The sequence below is a fragment of the Lingula anatina genome, chromosome 4 (assembly GCF_051362555.1).
Source record: "Lingula anatina isolate TDL-2025a chromosome 4, LinAna3.0, whole genome shotgun sequence".
NCBI lineage: Eukaryota > Metazoa > Brachiopoda > Lingulata > Lingulida > Lingulidae > Lingula > Lingula anatina.
In genome coordinates this window covers 2,779,302-2,796,904 of record NC_141770.1, presented here as the reverse complement: position 1 = coordinate 2,796,904, position 17,603 = coordinate 2,779,302, and the positions used below count along the sequence as shown (strand labels likewise).

General features: G+C 38.6%; 2 protein-coding genes across 2 annotated transcripts; both read right to left on the bottom strand.

Moving 5' to 3' along the window:
* Positions 1-4,575: 4,575 nt before the first annotated feature.
* Positions 4,576-7,369, bottom strand: LOC106166948 (uncharacterized). Its single transcript, XM_013545612.2, has 5 exons — positions 7,305-7,369; positions 6,974-7,043; positions 6,171-6,485; positions 5,464-5,595; positions 4,576-5,014 (listed from the first exon to the last, which is right to left on the bottom strand). Exons 2-5 carry the CDS (start codon positions 7,041-7,043, stop codon positions 4,845-4,847), a joined length of 687 nt encoding a protein of 228 aa, XP_013401066.2. The 5' UTR covers positions 7,305-7,369; the 3' UTR covers positions 4,576-4,844.
* Positions 7,370-9,398: 2,029 nt separating this feature from the next.
* LOC106166947 (solute carrier family 15 member 4) lies at positions 9,399-17,389 on the bottom strand. The gene is made up of 10 exons (XM_013545610.3): positions 16,921-17,389; positions 15,541-15,639; positions 14,838-14,869; positions 14,287-14,420; positions 13,603-13,778; positions 12,878-13,068; positions 11,778-11,982; positions 11,254-11,421; positions 10,660-10,791; positions 9,399-10,253 (listed from the first exon to the last, which is right to left on the bottom strand). Exons 1-10 carry the CDS (start codon positions 17,237-17,239, stop codon positions 9,967-9,969), a joined length of 1,743 nt encoding a protein of 580 aa, XP_013401064.2. The 5' UTR covers positions 17,240-17,389; the 3' UTR covers positions 9,399-9,966.
* Between the last annotated feature and the right edge of the window lie 214 nt (positions 17,390-17,603).

The following is a 17,603-nucleotide window of genomic DNA, read 5'->3' as shown; positions in this document are numbered from 1 at the left end:
TCTTACCTATGATTCAATGTTATTTGATATCTGACGCCTAGATAGTACACAAAATGTAATTCTTAAAGTTGTCATTTAAGAGATGGATCCACGGAAAAGCATTCCCTTCTCTTCCCTCTAACTTAAAAATATCATAACCGCGCTAACGAGACAAAACTTAATCCCAATGTTGTATCCTATATATCAGTGTTACAACATCTTCATTTACTGTTCATTGAAATTTGCCGAGAGCGAACCGTGGCCATTGGTTTTCATCCCTTTGCCTAAACCCCCTCTACCTGCCACCCCCACTCCAACCTTGCCCCCCCCCCCACCGCCACCCCCTGCCGTCCCCCCCACACACGACCACCACCATCCTATTCCCTCAGCGAATCCATAATGCGCAGTACACGCTGGCATCGGTAAATGTGTAAATGCTGACCATATCCTCTGCCAAAGCTTGTCAACATTTACCCAAAGAAAAGTCACTGCGGTATGTGAACATACCTTGTCTATGTCAAAACAGATAAATATATACACCATGCATGTAGTTACCTGAATATTATACATGTCACGAGTCGTATTCAGTTATCGGCCATGTGTTAGATAAGTATGTGCACTTAACATGTTTTACTTTCTTTAAATAAAGTTCATTATTATTATTACATACACTATTATCATTATTATTATCGGTGCGGGCAATATCCACATAATGGGAAGAGATTTTCCATAGGTATCGTTTAACCTAAAATATCTCGAACTAGGTAGCTTTAAATTAAAGACACCTTGGCTGCAGTTGTTTGTGTACCGTAAAGCTTAAGCCCGTTCTATTTAGCTTATACCGGTAAATACGTGTATATATAATATGGAGAGAGTATTACAGTGATATCAATGGTAGTAAGATCTAGGTTATGATCCTGGAACAGAATCAGGGTCTGTATTCCCCTGTTCAAGATTGATAAAAGGAATTAAATTTCACTATTGGTGTTAACTCGCGAAGCAAATTTAAACATAGGGAAACCATCTGATAAAAGAACTCTGCATGTTCCTATCGTATTTTAGAAAGCATCCGAATCACTATCACAGAGAATCCAAATTCGGGGAAAACAGCAACAGTCTATCATCTTTTACTTTATTTACATTTTTTGGTCTCCTAGAATTGAAAGACATTACTTATGAAACCCTCTAAGAATTTTTTTCCTTTTTATCCATAACGCCACCAGTCCGATTTATTACATAATTTTAATCTGTGGTCTTGACGTCTTGTAATGGATATTTAAGCCCCTGTCACACTGAAGACTGAACATTATACCATAATATCATATTATAATATTATATATCATTTTTATCCGATCTCTTCGCCTTCAAAGCTGGAGGGTGACAACATTTGATAGTCAACATCATATTCAATCAGGGTGAATGAACTTTGAATATTTAAACTTATTTTCTGTTACATACAGAAGTTGTGAGAGTGGGCCATTTTTTTCTTTTACAAGCCCGGTGTAACGTAACTGAAGGTCCCTATAACAGAGAGTCTGCCCTCCATTAAGTTATAATGGTTAGGGTTAGCCTGGTCTAAATGGGTTAAAATCAAGGGGGGGGAGCTTGCCTGTATACAAATGAATGGGTAGAGGACTCTCTGTCACGTTACACCGGTGTAACAGGGGTTATATTGAACTTACAGACCAGCTCCATAAAAAGCGAGTTTGTCTGTCTGTTTTTACAGTTTACATGAAGATCGGGTTTTGCACTTGATAATCGTGAGGTTTCTAAGTTACCAATGGGACATCTCCTGTGTTTTAGTTACTTTTATCACTCTAGATCTCTTAAGGTACATGTACATTTCAACTTATAGTTGCAAGAATAAATGGTAAAACTAAACTCCACTATGCCTATTGTCTTGATATTTCTTTTAAGTTAAGATTTCCCACGTCCATCGACAAAAAACGAAATTAATTCAAAGTTAAGATATCAAAAACTAATTGCGAATACCCTGTAGCTATTCCAGTAATTTATTTCACATTCTAGTCTGCAACGCATTTTTGAGCTGATGTTGCTCTGTTCGTTAATGGAATGAAGAAGGTTGCCCATAGACACAATGAGCAGATAACTTGCAAATGAGGAGAAAAAATGTCTCACTTTCTTTGTGGTTTCTATGCTCCTAATTATCCCACGCGCTGCCATAATGTCTTAAGGCACGCTCAGATTGGGTTTAAAAAAAAGCTCACTATAACTAGCAATAATAATAGCGTTTATTGTCTCACGGTGAAGTGATACCCCAGAAAGTGATGCCTCAGAAATTGCATATCATTCAAAACATCAAATCAAACAATAGCAAAATGTCACAAAACTATCAAGGTAAAAAAGCTCACAGACATCAGTGAATGGGATTTCTCAGAAACGTATTTCGTAATCACGATGTAGATCGGAGTGACAATTAATTCTCGGAATCGAAAGATACTGCATATTAAGATTAAGAGAATAGTGCCATTGTAACAGGAATGGAAGTTCTAAGAATGGTAGTCCTGGGAATGGAAGTCTTAGGAATTGAAGTCCGAGCTCCCTTATGATAAGTACAGGTTAGGGTTAGTTGGAGTACTGGGGTTATAGTACCTGTACAAAGTAATAGGGAACGGACTACGGTTCCTAGCGGACTACCATTCCTGTCACACTGGGCCGCAGTTGATCATGAATATGAATAACTATTAGCGTAGATATTTCTGTAAAGGTCTTCAAAATCTCAATTTACATCTAAAATATATATAATAAACACGAAATAACCGTTGATGAGTGAAAGAAAAAAACATTTGCCATGGCCCATGTCTACTTAAGTTATCAATTGATACTTCAAGAGGTGAATATTTAACCGTAAAATCTAAGTAAAGCGTTTCCAACGACAGTTATTGTAACGCTTATACAGGCTGTCTTCTGGGTCTTCCGGAAGACGGTCAGATTTTCAATTTTACACTGACGGATTTCTAATTTTTGCTGTGGGAAGACGGTCAAAAATGGAAAATGGATCAACAAAGATAATTTGAAAGACTGTCAGAAAAAAACAAAAACAAATGTGGATCCGTCCCTGGATTCTGGATTATATATATATAATAAGTGTGGTGTATCTCTAGACTCTGTTTCCCGCCAATATGGATAGGACAGCTACCATACTGGTTAGTTGTTCCTGTGGATGATTTTTACGTTTTGTTTGGAAATGAATGTGTGTGTGTGTGTGTGTTTGTGTGTGTGTGTGTGAGAGAGAGAGAGAGAGAGTAGAATGACCCAAAAATAATAATTACTTTTGCAACGCCAAGTTTCATTGCACATGCACTATAAAAGAACTATGATAGTAACTTTTAAGTTAAAAAAAACATTCTGACATTGCCCACTAACACATTAAAGATCTCGCAATTCTGAGTTTTGGAATAAAAAATGTGTAAGTGTGTGTTCGTGCATGTGTTTTTTATTCCAGCTAATTTAGCTTATGTGAAATATGCATTTCAATATATATTTTACTACATTTAAAAGAAATGTGTTTAGCATAAAGTGTATACAGAAGATTCAAAATGAAGGTGTTTATTTGAGTACGTTAAACAACGATAGTATTGAATTAAGGACAACAAAAAGACGCTAAGACGAGCATTTTTATCGATCCAAAAAAACAGGTGGCATTGTACAGTTAAATGCATCGCACAAAGTGTAAACAAACAAGGGTCCGCTAAAAGTAAGGTGAGACCGATGAATCCGCCCGCTAAAAATAAGTACATCGGTCTATTTTTACCAGAAAATCTCATATTACAACGACACAATAAACGCATTTGTTGGCGTATTCTTCAGGAGGCTCCGGTGTCGTATTGAAAGGTTGAAAGAAGAAGTGAAACTGCGTCAATGCGGTTTGGGCTGAAACCGATTTTCTTCTTTTGTACAATGCATTAACGCTCACGCATGTATAAAAATAGGTGATATTTGGGTTTATTTCATGTTTTATAAGGTCTTAATTCTATTCTTGTTTTAGCTGGTTTTCATTTCTGAGCCTTTTTAGGGAAATGAGGGAACCAAACTCTATAATCAATTATTTGCACTGCTATAGTTTTTAGATTAAGTTCATTATTGCAGGACGTTATTCTTCATAGCCTTATAAATGTATATCTCTAGTGTGCTGACATAAGCTGCGATGAATTTTATTTTTCTTTAATTATTTAATACTTATCATGTTTATTGTGTTCAAGAACAAACAAGCATTTATCTATTTCTGCTTTTGTAGCAGTAAAACTGATATTTTAAAGAAATTATTCCATAAACAGTGCAAATGACATCGTGTTGTATTTCCTTAGTATAGGTTTTTAAAATTAATATTTGCCACGATTGGCAGAAAATAATGAAACATTCAATTATATATATCCATATCACTTGAAGTATTACATACCAGAAATTTTGAGACTTGCGGTAAGTCTACATTCTACATGGCTCAGATCTAGGCCAATATGATACATTTATTTCACGAACCGGCCGAATGTACCTAGTTCATGTAGGACTAATTTCTAAAAGACGATGATTGCAGGGGCGGATCCAGGATTATTTGAGGGGGGGGAGGGGGGTCCGCGGACGCATGGGGTGGGGTTAGGGGCCTTTTGAAGGGCCCCTACAATTTTGGTTATTTATAGGGCGAACGCTGAGATTTGGTACGGTTTAGAAGTATGATTAAGCTAATCAAGAGGGGGGGGCATTGCTGTTTTTTCCCAGAAATTGAAGGGGGGTCAGGACCGCCACTAAATCCGTCAGTGGATTGTATATAAAATATCTCACATATAAACAAAACAATCAAGTCAAAATTAAGGACACCAGTAAGGAACAGAGGAGCACTCTATCTATCATGCAGCAGGCATCGCCCCGCCGTTACAGAGTTCCCCCTTACAGAGGCACCAGCGATCTACGAAGCTGCCGTAGCCGCCGCCATTAAGGCAGGTGGTATCCCCGGGGCCCATAGCTGTTGTGACGTCAGCAAGATAGTCCCAGCCATCGGCACAGCCTCTGTATACCACTGAAAAGTGAGTTTAACACGATATATTTATACAAACATACATTCAGAGTTCAAAAGATAAAAGGGTGTACTAAAACCTTTATCAGAGTGCGTGTTTTGTTGCAATTCTTTTATCAAGCAGTGAATACCTACCCTCTACCCGGGTGACACATTTTTCGCAATATTTTCACACATTTGTCTTTAGAGAATAACGTTTTTCCAAAACTGAACAACCGATCTCTTTTTCAACATTATACATAAATTTGATGTGACCCAAGAGAATATGAACGCTTTTTAGGTACTTAAAAATGTAGTGTTTCCCATGCTTGACAATTTAATGAAAAATGAAAAAAAAAATGCTTTCCATCGTTCCATCGTTGAGATTCAAACAGATGCCAGGTTTTTCATCTATAAAGAGTTGAAGCTTATTCCAGAGGTTATTGAAAAGTTTATGCACATGCACAACCTACTTCCGTTTTTGTCCCTCCTCGTGAAGCAGGCGCCGGTGCCAGGGCAGCGAGTCTTGGCGACAAGAGAAGGGTCAGTCACACCCCGCCGGTCACACACGTCCCAGGCACTGTTGCAGTCGAAGCACGTGGGACCTGAAGTGATAACAAGAAAGAAATCTTAGAGACTGTTCACATGGAAAGTCTATTTTCTAAAAATCTATTTTCTATTCGTGGTATCTTGTGATCACGGAAGTAACTGGCTCGCGCTGCCAGTAATTACGCCGCGGGATATTCAGGGCACAGACCGTGATCACAAGATACCGCGAATAGAAAATAGATTTTTAGAAAATAGACTTTCCATGTGAACTGTCCCTTAGAGAAAATAATTTCTGTTATTATATCGAGAAATAGTTGATTTAATGTCGGGAAAGTACTATAGAGGCACTAGTGATGTCAATGGCTACACCCAATAAAACAATAAAGAGATATCTTAATATTCCAGAAGTCTTTTATACATATGGATGATTGTAAATTGGCCCATAAATATCTCGAATGTTTTATCTTGTTTACAGTAAGCACCGACCAATCCCTATCTCAAAATAAATGGAGGTGGAGGTTACAATTTTGGAAACAGCCTGATGTGACAACCTAACACTGTTTTAAAAAATACTGAAACCACGTGGACTAAAAATACATAAAAGTTCTTTAGTTTGGTTAGATTTTCTTACTTGTCCATGGGATGCAGCCTGCCCAATGCAACAGCTGCTTGCATCCTTCCTCGGTCCAGCTGAACTGGCACTCCTTCGTACCCCACGGTGCAGGGAAAGACGAGATAGACAAGCACATGGCGTCCGTTCCCTGCACCCAGTCTGTGCGCTTACCACCCACGTGGATGTACCAGAAGTTGTTGCCGCCATTTTGGCACGTGGGTTTCTGGCTCTCAGGCGGGTTTGCCGGGGAAATGTAGCATGTCTGGGGGTTGAAGTCGGTCTGTTTCCGAAGGCAGTTGTAACCGGTGAAATACAGGGGATGACGACATAACACTGTCATGAAGGGAAATAATAATACTTAGTACATGTGGATATAAGGAAAAAGGTGTCACGATAAAGCCAACTTTTAAGATCTTAAACGATAGTTAATTACCCCCTAACAGCTTCAGTAGGCGTGCCAGACATCTAAGCTTTGACCAACCGATTTTCCTAGTCTGGGGTCTCATAATGAATACAAGTGGAGCCTAGTACAAGTATAAGATTTTAAACAACGGTTCACCTTGTGCGCGTATTTTTGACAACCCGTTCAGTGTTTTTTGAAAGAAATAATTCTTGGAAGAATGATAAAGGTCATTTGCACATGTAGTTAACTGGCATTATACAAACACTAATTGTTTAGATTATAATGATAATCATAATGTTTCCTTTTAATTTGGTTGTGCCTCATATCCAACAATGTATAAACGATTTTCCTAGTCTGGATAAATGAATAGAGACAGCTCAAAGACAACTCTCTCGGTTCAAATACCAATGCTACTTACGTGCCTCACTGCACTTTAGAACAAGTATGCCAGTCATGGCAATACAAGCTAATCTTGCTGCCTTTTCCATCTGTAACAAAATATGGAAATCGTAAACATCAACTAAAAATCAAAACTTGTCAATCAGTTAATTTACTCCCACTTAAGAGATCATTGTTTGTTAAACGGGATAGTAATGTTACCTTGCTTAGTTTTTCTGTCATATCTTCTAGACAAATAATTTAAGACGTATTTTTAATCTAAATCTTTTTTGAAATTCAATTTTGAAAATCCAGTCTTAAAGGTATACTAAATCCAAAATGAAACTATCATTTGCTATTTTTCCTGTTACCTTTTTGACTTGTTCAGGAAAATAAAATCATTGGAGCGATCCTCACTCCTAATAAATTCTTTGCCGGTCCGTCTTAACTTAAAACTATTCTTATATTCCAGATATAAGTTATATAAATACAGTAATACAACCGGTATTTGCACATAATTTGATTGTCAATATCCTCTTCAGTTCAAGGTGTGTTCCTGGTGACGCAGGTAAAGTGTCCGAGAGGTCTTCAAGATGGGTCTGCATACCCATAAAGCGTCCCCGTACAGAGATTTATTGCGTCTTAACTCGATTTTAATGACATCTGTGCTCTCCTTGACTTCGTTTGAGATATAAAACTTTATATACGTTTTATAGATTCCGTCGATAAAAGTGGACATGAATAACTACATATACGATGCGTTTATAGATGTTGTCGATAAAAGTGGATGTGAATAACTGCAAATAAGCCAACAATTGTACCGTATAATTCTTAAGTACAGGGGGTGACAAAAGTGTTGCACCGTCCGTGTGGATAGAGCGTTATGTGACATCGGGGACGACCCGTTCATGAAAATCGATTTGTGGTTTATTACTCGCGTAACAGGCGATAAATGTCCTGCTGACTGTCAGGTTCCTGTCGCGATGAAGGCGGGGAAGCTCACACATGAAGAAAGATAAGAAATTGTTTTTCTGAGGGAGGGGGAGGGTATAAATGTCTCCCAGATAGCAACCAGATATTGTGAGCCTGGTTAGACTGTATACAGAGTTTGGAGAAGGTAGGAGGAGACTGGTGATGCCCGTAAGTCACCAAGAAATGGCCGAAAAAAGAAGACTAGTGCCGGAGACAACAGGTGTCTTTTTATGCTGGACAGGCTTCGAAGTTTCGACCGTGCAGCGAATTAGTTTTGCATTGGTCGAGTAATTTACAGGTTGAGGTTAGCTAAAAAAAGTGTTCAAAGAAAGTTGACAAGAAAAAACCACTTATCAACCTGTTAAACAAACGAAGAAGAGCGACATGGGATGCAAGAACCATTGCATAGACCGTAGATCAGAACTGGCGCCATTTTTTTTTTTTTTTTGTTGAGACCATGTTCACCGTTAACAACGCTTGTGGACAAGTGAGAATATGGAGAACATCGCCCACGTCTTATTTGGATGCCTGAGAACATGAATTTCCTAGCTAGACAGTCCACTTAATAATGACTTAGGGGTGCATTGGTTTCTACGGGGTGGGTGAACTGGTGTCGAAGCATAGAAACCTGAACCACGAGCTTTGCATTCACAATCGGGGCGAGCATTTTTTTACCATCGGTAGAAAACATATTTGGGGACAGGAATCATCAATGCATTTTCCAAGATGATAACACCACACCCCACAGGGCCAGGGTTTTATTGAGATCACGTGACCATCCTACAAAACGTAAATACCGACATAATAACATGCGTTATGGCAGGGCAAAAAACGTTGGTCTGTAAACCTTAAGATATTAACTTGACATAACCAGTCTTCAATAAAATACCGATTGCAATAAAACAAAGAAAAAACTAGCAAACCAAGCTGTTTTCCACCTTCAAACAAAACGGTCCAATACTTTTGTCACCCCCTGTAAACAATCATCCTCACATATTTGAAGCGTTGACGCCGAAGTTTGGGGATATCTTTGTTTACATCCGTTCTGGAAGACAACCCCTCCTACGCCATCACACTCCCAGTCGACGTTTAAAATGTCATTATTGTAACTTAAATATCTCTACTAATTGGAATATGGATAAAATGATTCCTATAAAAATCTTAAAACTATCTCAATATTAACCTCCCAAATATTATAAAGACACATTTACAACAAATCCAGTTGGCTAAATCAATGCTTTCTGTTACTATAGGAGCCCGCAAGGGGAAGGGGTGTTCTCATTTTTTTTCTTTTTTAATGAAACACACACTGAAATCATCGTATTACAGGCTGCATAGCGGTATTCTGATGGAACTTTATTTTATTAATTTATTCTTACTTTATGAAGATGTTCATTTCTAAAAAGATAGTATATTCATATGATGACAGACGTGTCGGATATTGCTCCTGTATTGATCCACAGATACATGTAGATGAAAAACATTAATTTGAATCATTTTGAAGCAATTTATTTATACATAGAAAAAAAGAAAGGCCTTTACAATGAAGAAGAAATTTTCGCTTCATCAGAGAACCAGCCATGCCTATATATGAAGGCCCTGTAGTTTTCTGGTCCATTCCTAGCGAAGTTCTACATGTATATCTGTTGGGTCAAAAATGATTTCTTAGAAGCATCCTTGGTCCTATACATGTTCCACAAACCAGTGGTCTGCTGTCCCTCTGGAAATTAGGGGTTTAATTGATTATTGTACATGTATTTACTAGCTATCATACTGTGTACGGCATGTACATAGTCGACCACAAATTAAGGCCAGGACCCGGTTTCACAAAATAAATAAATAAATAAATAAATAAATAAATAAATAAATAAATAAATAAATAAAATTAAGTCAGGTTCCCAGGCTAAAGAAATTTTAATTAAAATCACCAAAGTCACGTGCATGGTCACATGGGCCCATCTTATCCTATCAGGAGCAGTGTAACAACACTCACAACGAAGCCAGGGAACGGACTTCAGTTTTTTATGAAACTGAGGCTTGCGCTATATATGTTTTTTTTTTTCAGTAAAATGTTCGGTCACTTGAACTACCGTTATACGACGGCGTCCCTATCACCATCGTTTCGTCTTTAGATGTACTCCGCATCCACGAGGCAGAGGTCCGTATATAAATAGGTCCACTGTGTTCATCGTCCTCTGAATCCTTCGAGCGATTTTGTCTCCGAACTATGAGAGCGACACTGACAAAGCACACCAACAGGATGCAGAGTAAGAAGAGTAAAATAAGAAGAAAATTCTGGATGCCGTGTTTTCCCAGTGGACACAAGGCTTGGTCTTGGGGGTACCATTCTGTAAATAAACAAAAAGCAAAAATATCTTCACAGACTTTAATCTAAATGTTCTTCCTATTTGTATATTTCACTTTAACTCAAAATTCAATTTCATTAAATTTAGTAAAATAAGATACAAAAATAAGTTTAATTAAATTAATCTAATTGATTCAGTTTATTGCATTACTGTATATTGTAATGATTTCATTATCATATAAACCCAATGTTAAATTGTCTTCATAACACGCTACACACATGTTCCCTCTACTATAGACCAGCCGGGTGATGACAACATTTTCATCAGCAAAGGAATGCAGGACAGTTCAGAAAAATGCAGAAAAAAAAAACAGATAAATATATATGAAAATCTAGAGAAAACCATTTCTTTGTGTCCCTGGTAGAGAGTGATAAACATGTACCGTTACCTGGTCTGTATTTAGTGACGATCACGGTAATCAGTACCGCTGCCAGGACGCCCAAGCCGTACGCCAGGTTGTACAGCCCCATAGCCAGGTACCGCAGACCACGGGGGGTCTCCAGGTAGGCGTACTCGATCCCTGGAAAAACAGCAAATATTGAAAAAGTTGTTCTTTTAATGACATTTTTACAAACAGGCGTTGTTTTTTTAATTAAATTTCTTTTCAATTTCTCACTGTGTTACAAAAAGTTCATGCATCAATTCCTGCACACGTTTTTTTTTGGTTAATTCATCGTAGATACGTGTGCTCGGCGTCCACATTAAAAAAACAATCAAATTGTGAACATCCGTAATAGCTTTATCCCATGCGTCCACCATTTTTTACTTAAAAAAAAACACTATTTGAATGAATAAAAAAGCCAAAATGCACATTTACCGCCAGATGTCACTGAGTGTGATCTACAGTATTTTATAATTTAAATTAGATAAAATTAGCACTAAGGGTCTGGGTTTATTCTGATCATTTTCCCACCAGGGGAAATTCAAAATGACGTCACGTGGTTTGTTGGAAATAGGCCAATCTCGAGGGAACACGTCATACCTGTCACATACGTCAGGCTCTCCCCCACCCCCAGCACAAAGTACTGCGGTACCTGCCAGAAGGCACTGACGGTGGCATTGCCGTTGTTTTGTTGACAGTCTTGCTGCCTGTGGTATTCTAGGATTACAGCAGCCACAATAGACAGCGCCGCAAAGAATAGCCCTAAACCTGCAGGACAAAAAAGGCCGTTGTAAGCATGTCATTAAACTTATCACACATTATTAATGTGAACTGAGAGCAGAGATACAGTTTGGAATAAGTGGTTGTTTTAAGTCATTTCAACAATATCTTTAAAAAAATCCTTTCAGTCTTGGTTCCAATGACCTGTGGTTAATAAATCTGACAAAAACAACTTTGTGTGTGTGTGTGTGACAGGCGTGGTTAGCGTGAATCTAATCATGGTTAATAACACGTGTTTTGCACCAGCATAAGCTGGCCACAGCAAGGTTGAACAGCTGCGTCACACCCAAACACAACTGAACAGCACACCTATCACAATCTGAATCGCCCATTGCATTACTTACTCATCCGTGGAAAATATTTGATCATGTATCCTCTCCTGTAAAGAGCCGGATAGATGCAAATCACCAACACGGGGATCACGATAATAATGGCGGCCAACTCCGCAGAATACAGCAGATAATACATTACTGGATAGTCATTGGTCAGATCTGCACCCTCCACAACAGAGTTTAATCCGCCTTGCTGGACGTAATAAGCGTTCGAAACCTATTTTGAAAAATGATCGTTATACTTGTTCATTCTTTACACATAACCTCAACAAATCTTACAATTTAAGGATGACATGCTTTTTCCTGATACATTTGAAAGAAGGGCGTGATAGTGGTTGGTACATTACATTGGCGGATCAGGGGGTTCGAGAGGGTAAAGTGAATGGATGGTGAGTGGATATATCCACTTTCGGATGTATCCACCCAGCAAACACCTCACGTTCGGATCACGTGGCTAGCACGTTGTTACCACATTATAACGTCATAGCAACGTCTAGCCACGTGATCTGAACGTGACGTGTTAAGTTTGCTGGGCATTACTCCCTAACCAAAAGACAGTTTGACAAGTAAAACGAGAAAAAAGAAACAAGCACATTCCTCGTCCTTGTACCCTACTATTATACTAAAATTGCAGTCTGCTTTTTATATCTTTACAAAACGAAGCGAGAGACAAAAGAGTCACATCCGTCACTTGTCTTTCCTCGACCCCTCATCCCGACTTGTAGTATGTTGTTTCATAAGTCCCTCGGACCATTCCCAGGCCCTATTGTACTAATTGTGGATAAATCTATCTCTGAGGGGATTTTTGCTAAATTGCAATCAACTTAAGCGGCTTAGATGTCTGTCACGCTTACTAAAGATGCTAGGGGTATTTGATTTATTAAAGCAGCAGCTTCAGTAGGCGTGCCAGGCATTCAAGCTGCTTAAGCTGAAAACAATTTAGCGAGAAACCCCTCGGAGATGGATCGATCTTTTTAGATTGATCTAGGAACGGGAACCCAGTCAAAGATGTTCGTGCAATATACACCAGTCCTTATTTAGATCGGTATCCTAATCGTCTCCGTAAGCACCCTGTATATACCCGGTACATATATTTTATGGAAGTCACGTACCTTGGCGTCAATGGTGCTGAATCCAAACACAGACGAATTCACTAAAACTATCCGCATAAGCTGTTTTGCAATGGATATATTCTTTTTCTGTCGCACATAATATGAGCTGTTGGAAGACTTCCAATTCGAGGGTCTTCGGCGGAGACCACACCTGTACGCAAGGGCCTTGCCAACCTCCAGTAACCGATCACCTGGTTCAACAAAGAGAAGTTCTTTGCAATCCGACAAATGAAAATGTGTGCACTATTTGTTTAGCTATTTATCATTCATACTATAACATAACGTAATTTTAATTAACTCAACATTGTCTAATGCTATATAATAACTTTACACTATTCTTTTACTAGAGGAACCGTTCAATAAAAGGCCAAATTTCGAATACCATATTTTTCTTCGTCCTTCACTTATATTTTCGCTTAAGTTTTTGGGGAGACAGAAAGTGACATACATGCCTTTAACACTACATTGGCACTTGTACATTATACCTCTTTAAAAATTGCTTGATTTTAAAGTGTTGTTGTGGACGATTTCAGAACAATTGTTACTTGCTAATTTCCCCAGGTGACAACAAAAAAGAGGAATGTCGTAGCAAAAAAAAGAGGAATATCGTAAAAAGTAAGCCAAATGTGAACACTAAGATGGTCAAAGGGGTTAAAAAAGAACGTGTTCACACCCAGCACAACCAATAAAGCAATCCACGTCACATCTAACGCAATCAGTCTTACTTTTCAGTTTACTGTTTGAATACCACTTGGACCCTGAGAGAAAAACCAGGAAAGAGAGGACAATGCCAATGGTGCCGGGAAGAATCTGTTCGAAGAGTTTCTTGTCGCCCAGTAAATTCACCAGGATGCTCATTATGTTATAAATTACTATCCCCAGATTTTGTCCAAGGTAAATCCTGGAACGAAACAATATTGAAACACGTTGGCACTGTACGTAAATTCAGATTTCAGTGAAAAAAAAAAACATTATGCCATATACTAACTGCAGCTGACTTTCGCTGAATAAAAAATGAAACAAATGAATATTTTCCATCAGCTTTGGCGGGTAATACATAGTAAATACACATTCAGAAGTTCACATGTATTTGTCAAACAAAATATAAAAATATGACCAACTGCTAACTGCTACTGCCCTGACAAAATCCGTGGGATCCGAACGACATTTTGGTAATATGCATTGTCTCACCTAACGCTATGCCACAAACACAAGCACGCATACACACACACACACACGCACACACACATGCATACGTACACACACATACACACGCACACGTACGTGCACACACAAACACACACACACACACGTATGCCCACACAAACACATACACGCACGCATCAACATACGTTCGCGCGCGCGCGCGAACACACACACATACACAGACACACGCATGTCGACTTTACCAGTGAATATATACGCCTTTTAGGTGCTGCTGTATCTGATCGGCTCCGTATATCGGCAGGATAGTCTCAATGCCTGCGAAACCTATGCTTGTAAATATCAGCCCGACCACCATCATCGTCGTCTTGTCTCCATGCTGAAACAAAAAATGTAATTATAGGGACACAAGAGGCAGTGATTGTGAACAGGAATCAAGATTTGTTGTGATTTTTTAGACTCTGTGACATTTAGCCAAACTGAGACTTAGAGATTATTTGTAGAATTGATGAAAATTAATTTTCATGAAAATTAAAATATGTAATCAAGAAATACTGAAATCGCTATGTCCCCAAATAACGACAGGTACGAGAGGTTCTTTGCAACTCCAGTGTTTGAAACTCAGTGTCATATATAATATCGTTATAAATAATACCTGTAAAGTAGGCAAAACTTTCTATGTTTTACATATACGGGGTATAAAGTACCGAGCTTTTCGAGGTTAAGTATGAAGTAAGAGATACTATAAAGAAAGGTTGATATAACCACATGAAGTAAAGTTTCTAAATAGCCTTACCGCTCCCGGTGCAAACTCCAGCAAAACCATACCTGCAAATGTAAACGGGACATCAATACTATGACAAAACATGTCCGCATTTAAAAAGATTGAATAAACATACTTGGTACACAGTTTTGTTTTGTTTTGTTTTGATTGTACGTCTATATCAAGATTCATTTTTTAATTGTTCGTCTATATCAAGATTCATTAAGTCTCATTCACGCTGCTTTTTAAAGACCTTAATTAACGCAAATGTCTGTGCGCCTCTGAGAAAAATATTTTGAAATAATATAAAACTAGAAAATCGTTCAAAGAGCGTACACTTCCGCCATTATAAATAATTAACTAATAATTAACCATTTATTGATAAATGGTTCACTGCCAAAATTGAGCCCATTTGGACCTATCCTGAAATTACATCATATTCCGACATAATGTTGGTAACAGACTAAGGGCGCATTCCCATAGATTTTAAATCGATCTATCCCCGTGGAGAGTCTCACTAGATTACTGTCAGATAATCTGGCTTAAATGTCCGTCCCGCCTACTACAAGCTGTAAGGGGGTAATTAACTTACGTGCCCGCTCGCTTGACAGCTATTTAGCGTGAACCCCGATCAAATCTCTGGGAATGGGGTCTAACTATACATGTAGATAACGGGACCACATACTGTGAACTCGTTGGCAAAGAGAAAAAAGTTCTTGTTCAGAGTTAATCTCACCTATAATATACACCAGATAAAGGAGAACACAGGTTACATATGGACCAAGAATGCTGTCCACAACCAACCCGATCAGGGCACTGAGGCAGTAGCTCGCACCTAGAAGAAATGTAAGTGTGAGAGCGCATTCAGAGCATCAGAGCAGAGGACCCGCGGACTAACTGATCCCAGGACTAAATATGGCCGATCGAACTTAAAAGCAGGGCCGCTAAATGCCCTGATGGTGTCCCCGCCTCCACACAAGCCATTAAACCCATTGAATCTTAGCAAGGCGTGTGTGGAGGGAGGCCGTCATGGAATTAGGCTGCGCTGCTTTTAAGACCCCATTCCCATAGATTTGAGATCGATCTATCCCTGTGGGGAGTCTTACTAGATTACTGTCAGCTTGGACCGGCTTAAGTGTCTGTCCCGCCTACTAAAAGCTGTAAGGGAGTAATTAACTATGGTGCGCGCTCGGCTGACTGCAATTTAGCGTGAACCCCCCAGGGAGTTGGATCGATCTAAATCTAAATCTCCGGATCGTTCGAAATCTCGGGGTATGCATTCTAAGCCATTGGCCATATTTAGTCCGCAGATCTGTTAGGCCGCGGATCAAGTTGATCTGAATACGCTCTAGCTACAATGTAAAACACTGTTCAAAGCAGAAACGTACCTATTACCTTTGACCGAAAGTATTGAAAGTTAATTTGGCGTGCATTTTGTAAGGGGGGCTACTCAAATAGGGCTAAAATCACGTTTTTACAGATGAACTCAACAGTAAGTCTTTAAAGGAAAATCCCGAATCCCTTTTGTAGTACTTTGTTCAAGTGTCATAATACCATTAAAAGCATGTTTATAGCTGTCAAGGTGCTTGAGAACATCCGGAAATCGAAAATGATGTTTTTTTCTCCAAAAATCCCAATATTACGTCACACAATGAACTTGAAGCTGTGCTTCAAGTATAATTAGATGCTATGAAGATACATTAAATGAATGCAACGGGAATAAAACAGCTAAGACCTTTAATTTAAGATAAAATCTCCAACCTGCTGTCCTTCTTTAAGTTCTAAAAAATAGTGTGGTTGAGACCCGTGAGAGGTGGCTATCACTAAATAATCTTCATACACTCAATGGGAATAAAGAATTGCATGCACTTGTAAGTGATGCTTTAAATATTATAAATCAAAATTCAGAAGGGAAAATCATTGAATGACACTAATGAAGGCCTTAATATCGATTTCATACCCTGTATCAGGCATTCAAAATGGCAGTTAATGATTAGTGAGCAGATAAACCTTCATTTTATCGGTAAACCTACACAATTCGAATTTTCAACAATCTGTTGAATGTTCCGTAATGCTACAACTTCATTACACCCTTTTTTATCAAAATCTGACATACCTAAACTTAAGAAATGGTATCTGATTCCATCAGATTTAGTTTCATTTTCACTGAAACTTTGGTAGAAAGTGATGAACCTATCCTGGCCCGCAGAAAAGGCGACGGATTCCAAGATGGAGGCCACCAGTATTATAAGCACAGTTCTGGCGGTCTCGCTACTGAGAAGAAGATTGGTTCGTTGCCATGACAACACTAGAGGCACGTTCTCAAAACTGGAATCAGAGTAACTCTCTCTTACTGTGTCGTCATGGTCTAAAATTTCAGACGACTCCATAGCTCTGAAGATAGTCCTCGATGGATTCTGCTCAATAATTTGCATCTAAATTTAACACCCGAAATTTGACTCCCATTGATCCAGTCTGTTTAAATTCTACCTGATTCGATGACTGCTTTGACTTATTTCATTCACTCCATATGTATGTGTGTATGTTGTACCATACATGTATTTAGCTGAACTACATGTAGAGTATCAGCTAAATATTATCATCCGTGAACAGTGATATGCATTATCTCTGCTATCAGAAATATCGGAATGATTAGTAAACCGTCAATCATTTATCCCAATGCAATTTGTCCTTACTGTGCAAGCCAATGAAATACATTCTCAAAGGGAGAAACAGTAAAACACAATGCTGTATAGAAAGATGTTTTCTCAAAGAAAAGTGAAAACATGACCAACCACG